This window comes from Oncorhynchus masou, chromosome 9 (genome assembly GCF_036934945.1).
Source record: "Oncorhynchus masou masou isolate Uvic2021 chromosome 9, UVic_Omas_1.1, whole genome shotgun sequence".
In the NCBI taxonomy this organism is placed as follows: Eukaryota; Metazoa; Chordata; class Actinopteri; order Salmoniformes; family Salmonidae; genus Oncorhynchus; species Oncorhynchus masou.
This window is the reverse complement of record NC_088220.1, coordinates 35495168-35509579: the sequence shown is the minus strand read 5'-3', so window position 1 is coordinate 35509579 and position 14412 is coordinate 35495168. Positions and strand designations below refer to the sequence as shown.

Sequence of the window (14412 nt, the reverse complement as noted above, 5' to 3'; positions counted from 1 at the left end):
GTACATTCTAATTACATCAGATTCCTTTGAGAATGAAAACTTACCAGCTATAATGGTGTCTCCTTTTTGTAGTTAAACCCAGGGTCTGATCCTTCTATCTGCAGTTTCAGTGCTTGTTTAAGGCTTAATTCAGTCTCCCCTATAGGGTAGTTCTCCAGCACATCCTGGTGCCCTCTATTCTGTACAGTCCTTGGGACAGAAACCCTCCCGAGAAAAACCTGATTGCCCTGAAGATGGTAGTTGGGGTTGGTCATAATTCCATTTCGCTTCTTCTCTGCAATGCTCTGCTGTTGGATGAATAACTGCTCTTGGGTCAGTCCCCCATCTGGCTGGGTGGAGCCGCCAACCATGATCTTACAATGAGGGTCCTTCACTGCAATGTTCCCTACAGACTTGTTGAGCGCAGTCCTCTTATCAAACTGGGTCATCTCATATTCCTGACCCTGGGTTGAGCCAATGCTCTTGAGCCTTTTCTTGTCTCCTGACCCCCCTTTGCCGTTGGATGTGTCATTTCCAGGCTTATTCCCTTTGGTCGACTTGAGACCTGGCTTAACCTGAGCCCAGTCAAATTCACTTGATGGAGACCCCTGATGATGTCCAATGGACTTGGTGGTTGAGGAAGGTGAGACGATGGACTGTCGGCTCCGACTGCGAGGCAGAGAGTGTTGCTGGATTTGCTCGGTGAAGGTCATTCCGTGGAAACTATCTATGGGCACAGTCTGTGCAGTCGCGGTGGACGAGGTGGTTCTCAGTGAGTTCTTAGAACTTTTGAGGGAATTATTTGAGAGAGAGGATTTCTGTCTGTCCACGGTAGAGTCAGGGGATTCTGAAGGGGAGCTGAAGGCGTGGACAGGACCGTTCTGTAGACCACGTCCAGATGACTGCATGTCTCCAGCTCCTGTGCTGCCAGAGCTGTTGGATTTAATTGTGAGAGACTGCATTTTCCCAGCTACAGAGAGTGGGGTTTTTTGCTCCATAGTGTGTACTGGCGAAGGACTACAGCCATTAAGACTTGAGGCCCCATACTTCTCAAGAAGTTTGATGATCATTGAATGCCCCCCTTTTGCAGCCACTCGCATGGCTGTGCGTCCAAACTGGTCTGCGTGGTTGGGGTCAGCGCCGTGCTCCAGAAGGATCTGCACTACATCTCTGTGCCCCTCTTGGGCAGCAATGCCAAGCGCTGTTGCACCCTGATTACATGTGTGATCCACGTGAGTGCCATTGTCAATCAAGAACCGCACAACCTTTGTGTGGCCTTGCCAAGCCGCTGACTGGAGGGCGGATCGCTTCTCGTTGTCACAAGAGTTCACGTCGGCATGATAGTTGATCAGCATCCTGACCATTTCTACATGCCCTTGCCAGCAGGACACATGGAGGGCCGTCCTTCCCTCTGTGTCGCTGACTTCCACATTGGCCCCATTTTCCAGGAAGTACTCTGCCATTGCTAGTTGATTCTCAAGTGCCAATATGTATAATGTCGGGCGTCCGTCTGCGTCTTTACAGTCTATATCAGCGCCATGACTCAGCAACAGTTCAACAATATCCCTGTGACCTTCCAGTGCAGCCACCCTGAGAGAATTCCTCCCATCATATCCTCTTTGGTCGATGCAAGACTTGTTTTCCAGAAGAATATGGACACAGTCATAATGACCCTCTTGCGCAGACAAAATCAGGGGTATTCGACCATCATTATCCACCTCTGTGCATCGGGCACCTTGCTCAATGAGGGCATCGCATACTTGCCGGTGACCCTCAAATGAGGCCATGTGCAGTGGGGTCCAGCCTGCGTCATCTCTGTGATTCTCGTCCAGCCCTCTGTCCAGCAGAGTTCGGACCACCTCTACGTTCCCTTGAGCGGATGCTATGCTCAGAACAGTCCTTCCTTCACTGTCGATGCTGTCTACAGCTGCACCCCAGAAAAGCAGGGTATTGACAACAGAGGCATGGCCCATGGACGCTGCAGCAAGGAGAGGCGTTCGGCCATTGTTGTCAGTGTGATCCACGTCAGCTCCACCTTCCAGCAGTAGATCAACTACGTCCACATGTCCTTCATAGGCAGCCACAAGGAGGGGGGTCATGCAGTCTTTGTCGCAGTGGTCCACCTCTGCACCCCTGTCAATGAGGAGGCTTACGACAGAGGCATGGCCTTTACTGGCAGGCACACAGAGAGCAGCAACTGAGAGGGCTGTCCTTCCGTCCGCATCACCATGGTTCACCTCTGCCCCATGCTCCAAGAGGTGCTCTACGATTTCTCTGTGCCCCATGTATGCCGCTGCAATGAGAGCCGTCCTTCCTTCATTGTCTGCTTTGTTGACTTCTGCCCCGTGTTGGAGGAGGTTCAGCACGATGTCTTCATGGCCTCCCCAAGCTGCGGCTCTTAAGGCCGTTCTGCTGTCGGCATCAGCACAGTCAACTTTGGCACCGGCGTAGAGGAGAGCAGACACCACCTCCGAATGCCCACCCCAGGCTGCAGACCTAAGGGCGGTCCACCCATCGTGGTCTGTGTGATTGATGATTGCGTCACAGCCGATGAGGCAGTTTACGACCTTCGTGTGCCCTTGTCTTGCCGCAAGAGTAAGTGACGTTTGTCCATGGTTGTCCTCCATCTCCATGTTTGCTCTTCTGGATATGAGAAAGTTCACCACATCCAGGTTTCCACTGTATGCTGCATTGGCCAGCAAAGTTCTCCCGCTAGAGTCACATTGGTTCACAGAAGCTCCATTGTCTAGCAACGTCCGAATCGAATCCTCTCTCTCCAGTGCCTGCTGCACTATGCAAGAGGCATGGTCGTCGTCGTTGTTGACGTGAGCTCCAGCTTTGACTAGAAGCTGCAGCACCTCCTGCTCTTTAGGTATGGAGATGGAAAGAGAGTCTTTGGCGGGTGTACCATTCCACACCATCCAAAGAGCCAGGTTGAAAGGCTCTATCTGCAGGTTGGAGTTGATCAGATGCAGGGCAAACTCCTGCACCTCCAGCGGTTTGAGCTGCTTGGCCCTGCAAGTGTAACTCATCGCCACCATCCTATGTCCCTCTGCTGCATTACACAAGTACTTTTGTGTACAATGCTTAACATCCAGGAGCCACTCGGCAAAACTGTAGTGAAAGAGGATCCTAGTACCTCCGAGGCCATCAACCAACAACTTGGAGAGGATGTCCATCTTCTTCTGAAAGTCCTCCATGGTGAGAGTCATGTTTTTGGTCCAGACAGCATGGTAAAGCTCCTTGAAAGTAAGTGGCCTGCAGGTTGCAAGGATCACGTTGAGAATAGGCTGGACTTTGGCAAACTGCTTCCGAACAAACAGCCTTTGGCAGAGCCACAAGTAGAGGCCATTGAGCGTGCCGGGGATGTCGCGGATCTCTCGCAGCACGATAAAGTTCTCCACCACCCCGTCCAGCACGCGCTCCAGGTACAGGAAGCAGCCGCTGCTTTTGATGTGCAGCTGGTTGAGCATCTCGGCCGTCTCCTTGGTGAGGTGCTGGCGAAGGGCCTCCTCCTGGTCGAGCCGGTGGAGGATGTACTGCTGCACGTCCTTGACGATGTAGGCCTTGCGAAGGTCGTCCAGGCTAATTTTACGGAATCCTAGAAAAGAGAAAAAAAATAACTATTTGTTTACCACATCAAAAGCAATGAATTAAACATCAACTTCTTTCAACACATTTCCAAGATTAATATGGCTGTGTTACAGTTTATCAACGTAATACAGAGAGGGCATAATTAGTCTTTCCACTGAGTTTCAGTGCTCATAGTGATCATACGAAGGTGACTAATTCCTTTTTTACATGATGCCCTTATATTCTCAAATAGATATCTGACCTTCAGAATATAGTCACTCCATTTTCCCATTGATCTTTTACCTTTGAAGAATTCTATTACGCCAACCTTTAATTTCCTAAGGCACAGACTAATTAGTGGTGAAGCCATGTTGTTAAAAATAAAACCATTCAAAGGAATTGAGAGCATGACCCTGGTCTCTGGCAGAGTAATCAGTAATCAGTTCAGCATCAGTATGACAGAACTTTTGTGAAGGACTATGGAAAACAAAGCTGGCGTAATTGATGCTCAAGATGGGTATTTGATGCAGAAGACCTTTCATTCTCCTAAGAAAGCGCAGTACATTATCATCCCAGCCATACATTTAACTAAAGAAATATCAATATGATTGCAAAAGTATAGAAGAAAGAATTTTATCTACATATCAATATATTTAAAGGGGCAATCAGCAGTTGAAACAATGACTAAGCACACTCCCTGCCCGTTTAAGGTAAAAAGCTGAGGGATGGTGCTGGAGAAAAGTAACCACTCTCAAATTCATGGACAGCGCTATGGATGCAAGGACCGTCCTTGATATCAACAATATAGTTTAAAACATGTTTTGAGTCTATATAGTGTTTGTTTACATATACTTTGTTAACAAACAGTGGAGTAAAATAAGCTTATATTTTGGGTTCTGGTGGGGTACGAACTACGCTCATGAGGCTTTAATAGCTATATTCGTCAAGAATCAATGGGTACATATCATTAACTTATACGTCCAAAAAATGGATGTAACAACTGCAGATTGTCCCTTTAAAGCTCAAGGCCCAACTAATTATTTAAAAGGCCTCTCCTCACATATTTGAGAGAAAAACACAAAGTAGACCCCTGGAAGAGCTATTTCCATTTCATAGCATACAAATGGCCATAAGACAACTCTATTGTTTCACACATTAACATACTACATGCTACCAGCACAGACCTTTAGGGAGAAATCACCATGGGGGTCTTAAATAATTACCACTAATGTTCAGTAGCAATCCTTTCCCAGACATAAAGGGGTAACTTTCTCCAGGTTAGAGCAGTCAGATCAGACTACACACTCAAGGGCAGGGGATAGTTTTATTTACTGTTTCCATGGTCTCAGGCCTGTTGGGGGACAGGGAGGGGGTGGACTCGGCGGAGAATTGTTCAATGCTGTTGTGATTTTTCTCAATTCTAAACTTGCCTTCTGCTGTGGGAAACGAGTAATACATTATTTTGTTTTATCTAATTATCTATATCACGAAAAACAAGCTGCTTCTAAATGTTTCCTGAAGAAATGGGATCATTTACTGCTGTCTGGGTTAGGATAACCGGTTAATTAAAATGTGCATCTTAAATTAAGCTACCTTAAACACCCTCAATGATAAATAAAGCAAACACTACAAAATGGGGATCTGAGAGACTAATGACAACATTTAGACAAAATTAACATGCCTATAATCAATCAGTGCAGTAAGTATTCTAAACTGGATTGCTTGGATTATATAATCAAAGTTTCGCTGTGTACAAGTCTCAAACTGTCGCAAAGCCTGAGGAGTCCTTCCCTCCATGAATGGTTTTGTAAAGAAAGAAGACTATGAAATCTTACCCCACACAAGGGCAATGTAGCCACACCAGTAGCAAAATGGGGTGGTAGGGTCTAGGGATGTTACAAACGGACAATTTTGCTTAAAGTTTAAACTGCAAAAGAAATACAAATTTAAGCAATAACAAATAATCTTATCTTGTACAAATTTGGTCTTATTACGTACACTACCATTCAAACGTTTGGGGTCACTTAGAAATGTTCTTGTTTTTGAAAGAAAAGCACATTTTTTTGTCCAGTAAAATAAAAGAAATTGATCAGAAATACAGTGTAGACATTGTTAATGTTGGAAATGACTACTCTAGCTGGAAATGGCCTTTTCTTTGCAGCTCTGCCTAGAAGGCCAGCATTCCGGAGTCGCCTCTTCACTGTTGACGTTGAGACTGGTATTTTGCGGGTACTTTTTAATGAAGCTGCCAATTGAGGACTTGTCTGTTTCTCAAACTAGACACTCTAATGTACTTGTCCTCTTGCTAAGTTGTGTTCCAGGGCCTCCCACTCCTCTTTCTATTCTGGTTATAGCCAGTTTGGCTGTTCTGTGAAGGGAGAAGTACACAGCGTTGTACGAGAACTTCAGTTTCTTGGCAATTGCAGGGTAGCCTAGTGGTTAGAGTGTTAGACTAATAACCAGAAGGTTGCAAGTTCAAATCCCTGAGCTGACAAGGTACAAATCTGTCATTCTACCCCTGAACAGGCAGTTAACTGTTTTGAGGCCGTCAATAAAATAAGAAATTGTTCTTAACTGACTTGCCTAGTTAAATAAAGGTAAAATAAAAAATACATAAAAAAATTCTAGCATTGAGTAGTCTTAATTTCTCAGAACAAGAATAGACTGAGGAGTTTCAGAAGAAAGTTCTTTGTTTCTGGCCATTTTGAGCCTGTAATCGAACCCACAAATGCTGATGCTCCAGATACTCAACTAGTCTAAAGAAGGCCAGTTTTATTGCTTCTTTAATCAGCAATGTTTTTAGCTCTGCTAACATAATTGCAAAATGGTTTTCTAATGATCAATTAGCCTTTTAAAATGATAAACTTGGATTAGCTAACACAACATGCCATTGGAACATGGGAGTGATGGTTGCTGAAAATGGGCCTCTGTACGCCGTTTCCAGCTAAAATAGTAATTTACAACATTAACAATGTCGACACTGTATTTCTGATACATTTTATGTTATTTTAATGGACGGAAAATGTGCTTTTCTTTAAAAAACAAGGACATTTCTAATTGACCCCAAACTTTTGAACGGTAGTGTATGTATGACTACTAGGGCCGGGCAATGAAGTTATATCTACCATGACCCTTTGGAGACATAGAACACAGCTACAGTAACATGTCAATAGCGACAATTGATAACTTTTCAGGTAATTAAAAAATGTGCCGCATCAGAAGAGTCTGTATCTTTTCAGACAGTAGAATTCTGCTGTGTTTTGTATGCTGTTTTTAATGGCAGTGTAGCAAGATGTGCTCTCTTTCTACTAAATGTATTGGTAAGTCAAGGTATTTAAAGAATTTCTAAGTACTTTTTTAGGAGTGTGGTCTGCCGGCAGGCAGCAGGCAGGCTGCGTGCAGCAGCTTGAGATGATTTGATTGACAGTTATGGTCGCCTAGTGATGGAAGTTAGTCCAGCTTCAGAAGCAGCATTACTTTACCAATGCTATTCATATCTCCAGAGGAGGTTTCGTGCCGGCATTTAAAAAGCCGTAATGTTGCCTACCCTAACAGACAAACAAATATGTTGTACCTGAGGCGTTTTGACGGACCACAATCCATTATATCTGAAAAGGGTAATCGATACAGGCTACATGTAGCTGCAATTTCATATTATGAAACAAAAACAACCCCAACCCACCAGGGCTGGTCCTGGCCATTCTGCCGCCCTAGGCGAGACAAACACATTGCCACCCCTGCAAAATTACAATAGTCCCTATAAGAAAAATGACGTTGAAAAGAAATCAAATCAAATATGTATTTTCCGGACATTTAGAATGCATATTTCCCGGGAGGTTGAAAAGGTGTCTTTTATGGATGTTGAAAGTACATATTATTTTACTAATGCCCATCCATGTGGTAGGCCCAACGTTTGTTGAACACCAACAAACAAAAAATGACGGCCGGTACGTACAGGACCAAAAAAAGACGTCCAAAAGACGTCGGCCCATGCATCATCTGGTGTAGCCTACGGTGTCGGCCTGCAATGGAATTTTCTGAATGCTCATCCACGTGGTAGGCCCACCGTTTGTAAAACAGGCTGTTGCATTGGCTTTATTAATCCTGATTCCTGTGACTAATCCATTTGGCCATTTAAGCTCTGAATATCAGCTACCCAACTTCACCAGGAGTTATCCTGAGCCTATGTGTTTACAGAAGTACACTGCTCAAAAAAATAAACAAACACTAAAATAACACATCCTAGATCTGAATGAATTAAATATTCTTATTAAATACATTTTTCTTTACATAGTTGAATGTGCTGACAACAAAATCACACAAATATTATCAATGGAAATCTGATTTATCAACACATGGAGGTCTGGTTTTGGAGTCACACTCAAAATGAAAGTGGAAAACCACACTACAGGCTGATCCAACTTTGATGTAATGTCCTTAAAACAAGTCAAAATGAGGCGCAGTAGTGTGTGTGTGGCCTCCACGTGCCTGTATGACCTCCCTACAATGCCTGGGCATGCTCCTGATGAGGTGGCGGATGGTCTCCTGAGGGATCTCCTCCCAGACCTGGACTAAAGCATCCTAATACAAGACAATGCTAGACATTCATGTGGCTCAAGTGTGTCAGCAGTTCCTGCAAGAGGAAGGCATTGATTCTATGGACTGGCCCGCCCGTTCCCCAGACCTGAATCCAATTGAGCACATCTGGGACATCATGTCGCGCTCCATCCGCCAACTCCTGGACAGTCTGTGGTGCAGACTGTCCAGGAGTTGACATGATGGAGCGCGACATGATGTCCCAGATGTGCTCAATTGGATTCAGGTCTGGGGAACGGGCGGGCCAGTCCATAGCATCAATGCCTTCCTCTTGCAGGAACTGCTGACACAATCCAGCCACATGAGGTCTAGCATTGTCTTGCATTAGGAGGAACCCAGGGCAAACTGCACCAGCATATGGTCTCACAAGGGGTCTGAGGATCTCATCTCGGTACCTAATGGCAGTCAGGCTACCTCTGGTGAGCACATGGAGGGCTGTGCGGCCCCCCAAAGAAATGCCACCCCACACCATGACTGACCCACCGCCAAACCGGTCATGCTGGAGGATGTTGCAACCAGCAGAACGTTCTCCACGGCGTCTCCAGACTCCGTCACGTCTGTCACGTGCTCAGTGTGAACCTGCTTTCATCTGTGAAGAGCACAGGGCGCCAGTGGCGAATTTGCCAATCTTGGTGTTCTCTGGCAAATGCCAAACGTCCTGCACGGTGTTGGGCTGTAAGAACAACCCCCACCTGTAGACGTCAGGCCCTCATGGAGTCTGTTTCTGACCGTTTGAGCAGACACATGCACATTTGTGGCCTGCTGGAGGTCATTTTGCAGGGCTATGGCAGTGCTCCTCCTGCTCCTCCTTGCACTAAGGCGGAGGTAACGGTCCTGCTGCTGGGTTGTTGCCCTCCTACGGCCTCCTCCACATCTCCTGATGTACTGGCCTGTCTCCTGGTAGCGCCTCCATGCTCTGGACACTACGCTGACAGACACAGCAAACCTTCTTGCCACAGCTCGCATTGATGTGCCATCCTGGATGAGCTGCACTACCTGAGCCACTTGTGTGAGTTGTAGACTCCGTCTCATGCTACCACTAGAGTGAAAGCACCGCCAGCATTCAAAAGTGACCAAAACATTAGCCAGGAAGCATAGGAACTGAGAAGTGGTCTGTGGTCACCACCTTCAGAACCACTCCTTTATTGGGGGTGTCTTGCTAATTGCCTATAATTTCCACCTGTTGTCTATTCCATTTGCACAACAGCATGTGAAATGTATTGTCAATCAGTGTTGCTTCCTAAGTGGACAGTTTGATTTCACAGAAGTGTGATTGACTTGGAGTTACATTGTGTTGTTTAAGTGTTCCCTTTATTTTTTGGAGCAGTCTATATTCCTTTTCACTATGATCAGCTCGTCAAAAATGTACGGATACAATCTTGAAACCAATGATTATGACAATTTAGTCCACAGGAGGAAACTCCTGGACAACAGTTGTGAGTAGCCCGATTGTCCATTCCATATTGCCCATTTTCCTTTGACCTGTCCTGTTTTCAAGATATGTTGTTTGTTACAATTTCAGTGCATTTTTATATTTGATTGGGCGCCATTTAGTTTAGGTAATTTGATCTGAGAAATCTGCGTGCTGTAAAAAGTGTACTCCTCGTTACATTATCATACATTTAATCTCCATCCTGTAGACTACAGAAAAGGCCACATACTCTACAATATCTTATAGCTGCTACGTGATTTATGTTAAATCATTTTTTGGACGGAACGCTGGTGGAGCGCCACAGCGATGCGTGTATCCAACAGAGAGGCACACTGGGAATGGACAAGCAAAATATTTTGTGGCCCTGCCTTTGAGAAAGTGGGCACTGCTTATGGCATCAGCGCTCACCTAAAAAGCCCATATGCCACTGGTTGAGAAAAAAAACTTTTGTGAGGCTTTACATGTTGTTGGAGGTCAGTTTAGCACAGAAAATGCCCACCTCGTCAATCTGCGCCATAGCCGGCCACCTAATCCTGCCTAATGAGCAGGCCGGCCCTGCCACCCACCCAGTAATGAAGAGTACCCCGTGCTCGCAAGACTGTCCTGAAGATACTTCTGTATCCTGGTGACATCGGTCCCAGATATCCTACAGGCAACAGACCGAAGACTGAACACACACTTGTGTCATTAGCAAAGGGAAAGAGCAGGTAGCCCAGTGTGAGGGGGAGAGAGGTGGAGCAGGCAGAACCAAGTGCATATGTCTTGGTACTATGCATCGCGCAATGTCTTGTCGTGCATGCCTCGCAAATTCACCAAAGTAGCCTAAAGTCAGCCTCTTTCTCTCTGGTTGTATTTAAATATACACAACTGTCCCCAGTCTAGTTAGGCTATAACACCAAAAATAATATGTTTTGTGATAACTGCACTGTGATTTGAATTATATGGGGGAAACATTGTTCCTGAGATAAGGATTTTTTCTTAACGTTAAGGATCCAAACTTCGTTTAAACGTTTAAAGTGTTCACACCACTAGTAGGTACCCCTCTAATCATCGCCATTGTAGCTTTCGACACATGAACCTGGCAGTACTCAAACATGTGTGAGAAACCTATCCCTGAGGAATATAAAGAAACAATGTTTTTTTATGACTAATTATGTTCTAAAATGTCAGCCCTAATTAACAAAAACATTTGCGGTGGCTACCTGTGGAACGCTACCATTCCGAGCTATAACGGAAACGACGAAAAACAACGCATCGAATCTGTCCTACACCATGCAGTCACCACCAACAGAGTACAGTAGGATTATAATAACCCAGTGACCCCAATTGCCTCAGTGTCAGTCAATGTTTTTAGCAACAGAGCATTTTCCACTGCCTCTCCCAGGCCCTGTGACCTCCTGCTCCACCTCAGACTGATTCTCCACTAAGCATTCTGGATGCCTTCAGCTGAGACAGGAAACCCACTGGCCGAGAGGAAGAGGCCATTAAGAGGGGGGGGGGGGGCTGAACGATATCTAGGACAGATGACCTAAAATGCAAAATGGGGTGGTAGGGTCTAGGGATGTTACAAACGGACAATTTTGCTTAAAGTTTAAACTGCAAAAGAAATACAAATTTAAGCAATAACAAATAATCTTATCTTGTACAAATTTGGTCTTATTACGTACACTACCATTCAAACGTTTGGGGTCACTTAGAAATGTTCTTGTTTTTGAAAGAAAAGCAAATTTTTTTGTCCAGTAAAATAAAAGAAATTGATCAGAAATACAGTGTAGACATTGTTAATGTTGGAAATGACTACTCTAGCTGGAAATGGCCTTTTCTTTGCAGCTCTGCCTAGAAGGCCAGCATTCCGGAGTCGCCTCTTCACTGTTGACGTTGAGACTGGTATTTTGCGGGTACTTTTTAATGAAGCTGCCAATTGAGGACTTGTCTGTTTCTCAAACTAGACACTCTAATGTACTTGTCCTCTTGCTAAGTTGTGTTCCAGGGCCTCCCACTCCTCTTTCTATTCTGGTTATAGCCAGTTTGGCTGTTCTGTGAAGGGAGAAGTACACAGCGTTGTACGAGAACTTCAGTTTCTTGGCAATTGCAGGGTAGCCTAGTGGTTAGAGTGTTAGACTAATAACCGAAAGGTTGCAAGTTCAAATCCCTGAGCTGACAAGGTACAAATCTGTCATTCTACCCCTGAACAGGCAGTTAACCGTTTTGAGGCCGTCAATGAAAATAAGAAATTGTTCTTAACTGACTTGCCTAGTTAAATAAAGGTAAAATAAAAAATACATAAAAAAATTCTAGCATTGAGTAGTCTTAATTTCTCAGAACAAGAATAGACTGAGGAGTTTCAGAAGAAAGTTCTTTGTTTCTGGCCATTTTGAGCCTGTAATCGAACCCACAAATGCTGATGCTCCAGATACTCAACTAGTCTAAAGTAGGCCAGTTTTATTGCTTCTTTAATCAGCAATGTTTTTAGCTCTGCTAACATAATTGCAAAATGGTTTTCTAATGATCAATTAGCCTTTTAAAATGATAAACTTGGATTAGCTAACACAACATGCCATTGGAACATGGGAGTTATGGTTGCTGAAAATGGGCCTCTGTACGCCGTTTCCAGCTAAAATAGTAATTTACAACATTAACAATGTCGACACTGTATTTCTGATACATTTTATGTTATTTTAATGGACGGAAAATGTGCTTTTCTTTAAAAAACAAGGACATTTCTAATTGACCCCAAACTTTTGAACGGTAGTGTATGTATGAATACTAGGGCCGGGCAATGAAGTTATATCTACCACGACCCTTTGGAGACATAGAACACAGCTACAGTAACATGTCAATAGCGACAATTGATAACTTTTCAGGTAATTAAAAAATGTGCCGCATCAGAAGAGTCTGTATCTTTTCAGACAGTAGAATTCTGCTGTGTTTTGTATGCTGTTTTTAATGGCAGTGTAGCAAGATGTGCTCTCTTTCTACTAAATGTATTGGTAAGTCAAGGTATTTAAAGAATTTCTAAGTACTTTTTTAGGAGTGTGGTCTGCCGGCAGGCAGCAGGCAGGCTGCGTGCAGCAGCTTGAGATGATTTGATTGACAGTTATGGTCGCCTAGTGATGGAAGTTAGTCCAGCTTCAGAAGCAGCATTACTTTACCAATGCTATTCATATCTCCAGAGGAGGTTTCGTGCCGGCATTTAAAAAGCCGTAATGTTGCCTACCCTAACAGACAAACAAATATGTTGTACCTGAGGCGTTTTGACGGACCACAATCCATTATATCTGAAAAGGGTAATCGATACAGGCTACATGTAGCTGCAATTTCATATTATGAAACAAAAACAACCCCAACCCACCAGGGCTGGTCCTGGCCATTCTGCCGCCCTAGGCGAGACAAACACATTGCCACCCCCTGCAAAATTACAATAGTCCCTATAAGAAAAATGACGTTGAAAAGAAATCAAATCAAATATGTATTTTCCGGACATTTAGAATGCATATTTCCCGGGAGGTTGAAAAGGTGTCTTTTATGGATGTTAAAAGTACGTATTATTTTACTAATGCCCATCCATGTGGTAGGCCCAACGTTTGTTGAACACCAACAAACAAAAAATGACGGCCGGTACGTACAGGACCAAAAAAAGACGTCCAAAAGACGTCGGCCCATGCATCATCTGGTGTAGCCTACGGTGTCGGCCTGCAATGGAATTTTCTGAATGCTCATCCACGTGGTAGGCCCACCGTTTGTAAAACAGGCTGTTGCATTGGCTTTATTAATCCTGATTCCTGTGACTAATCCATTTGGCCATTTAAGCTCTGAATATCAGCTACCCAACTTCACCAGGAGTTATCCTGAGCCTATGTGTTTACACAGCGAGAAATGCAGAAGTACACAGCTCAAAAAAAAATAAACAAACACTAAAATAACACATCCTAGATCTGAATGAATTAAATATTCTTATTAAATACATTTTTCTTTACATAGTTGAATGTGCTGACAACAAAATCACACAAATATTATCAATGGAAATCTGATTTATCAACACATGGAGGTCTGGTTTTGGAGTCACACTCAAAATGAAAGTGGAAAACCACACTACAGGCTGATCCAACTTTGATGTAATGTCCTTAAAACAAGTCAAAATGAGGCGCAGTAGTGTGTGTGTGGCCTCCACGTGCCTGTATGACCTCCCTACAATGCCTGGGCATGCTCCTGATGAGGTGGCGGATGGTCTCCTGAGGGATCTCCTCCCAGACCTGGACTAAAGCATCCTAATACAAGACAATGCTAGACATTCATGTGGCTCAAGTGTGTCAGCAGTTCCTGCAAGAGGAAGGCATTGATTCTATGGACTGGCCCGCCCGTTCCCCAGACCTGAATCCAATTGAGCACATCTGGGACATCATGTCGTGCTCCATCCGCCAACTCCTGGACAGTCTGTGGTGCAACGATGGAGCGCGACATGATGGAGCACGACATGATGTCCCAGATGTGCTCAATTGGATTCAGGTCTGGGGAACGGGCGGGCCAGTCCATAGAATCAATGCCTTCCTCTTGCAGGAACTGCTGACACAATCCAGCCACATGAGGTCTAGCATTGTCTTGCATTAGGAGGAACCCAGGGCAAACTGCACCAGCATATGGTCTCACAAGGGGTCTGAGGATCTCATCTCGGTACCTAATGGCAGTCAGGCTACCTCTGGTGAGCACATGGAGGGCTGTGCGGCCCCCCAAAGAAATGCCACCCCACACCATGACTGACCCACCGCCAAACCGGTCATGCTGGAGGATGTTGCAACCAGCAGAACGTTCTCCACGGCGTCTCCAGACTCCGT

General features: G+C 44.7%; 1 protein-coding gene across 1 annotated transcript in view; it reads right to left on the bottom strand.

The window, feature by feature from the left end:
• The window catches only part of LOC135545943 (ankyrin repeat domain-containing protein 50-like), a 50906-nt gene that overhangs the window by 2186 nt on the left and 34308 nt on the right, over positions 1–14412 (bottom strand). Inside the window, exon 4 of the mRNA XM_064973944.1 lies at positions 45–3580. Within this exon, the coding sequence (XP_064830016.1) occupies positions 48–3580 (3533 nt within the window). The 3' untranslated portion in view covers positions 45–47. The remainder of the gene's footprint in view (positions 1–44; positions 3581–14412) is intronic.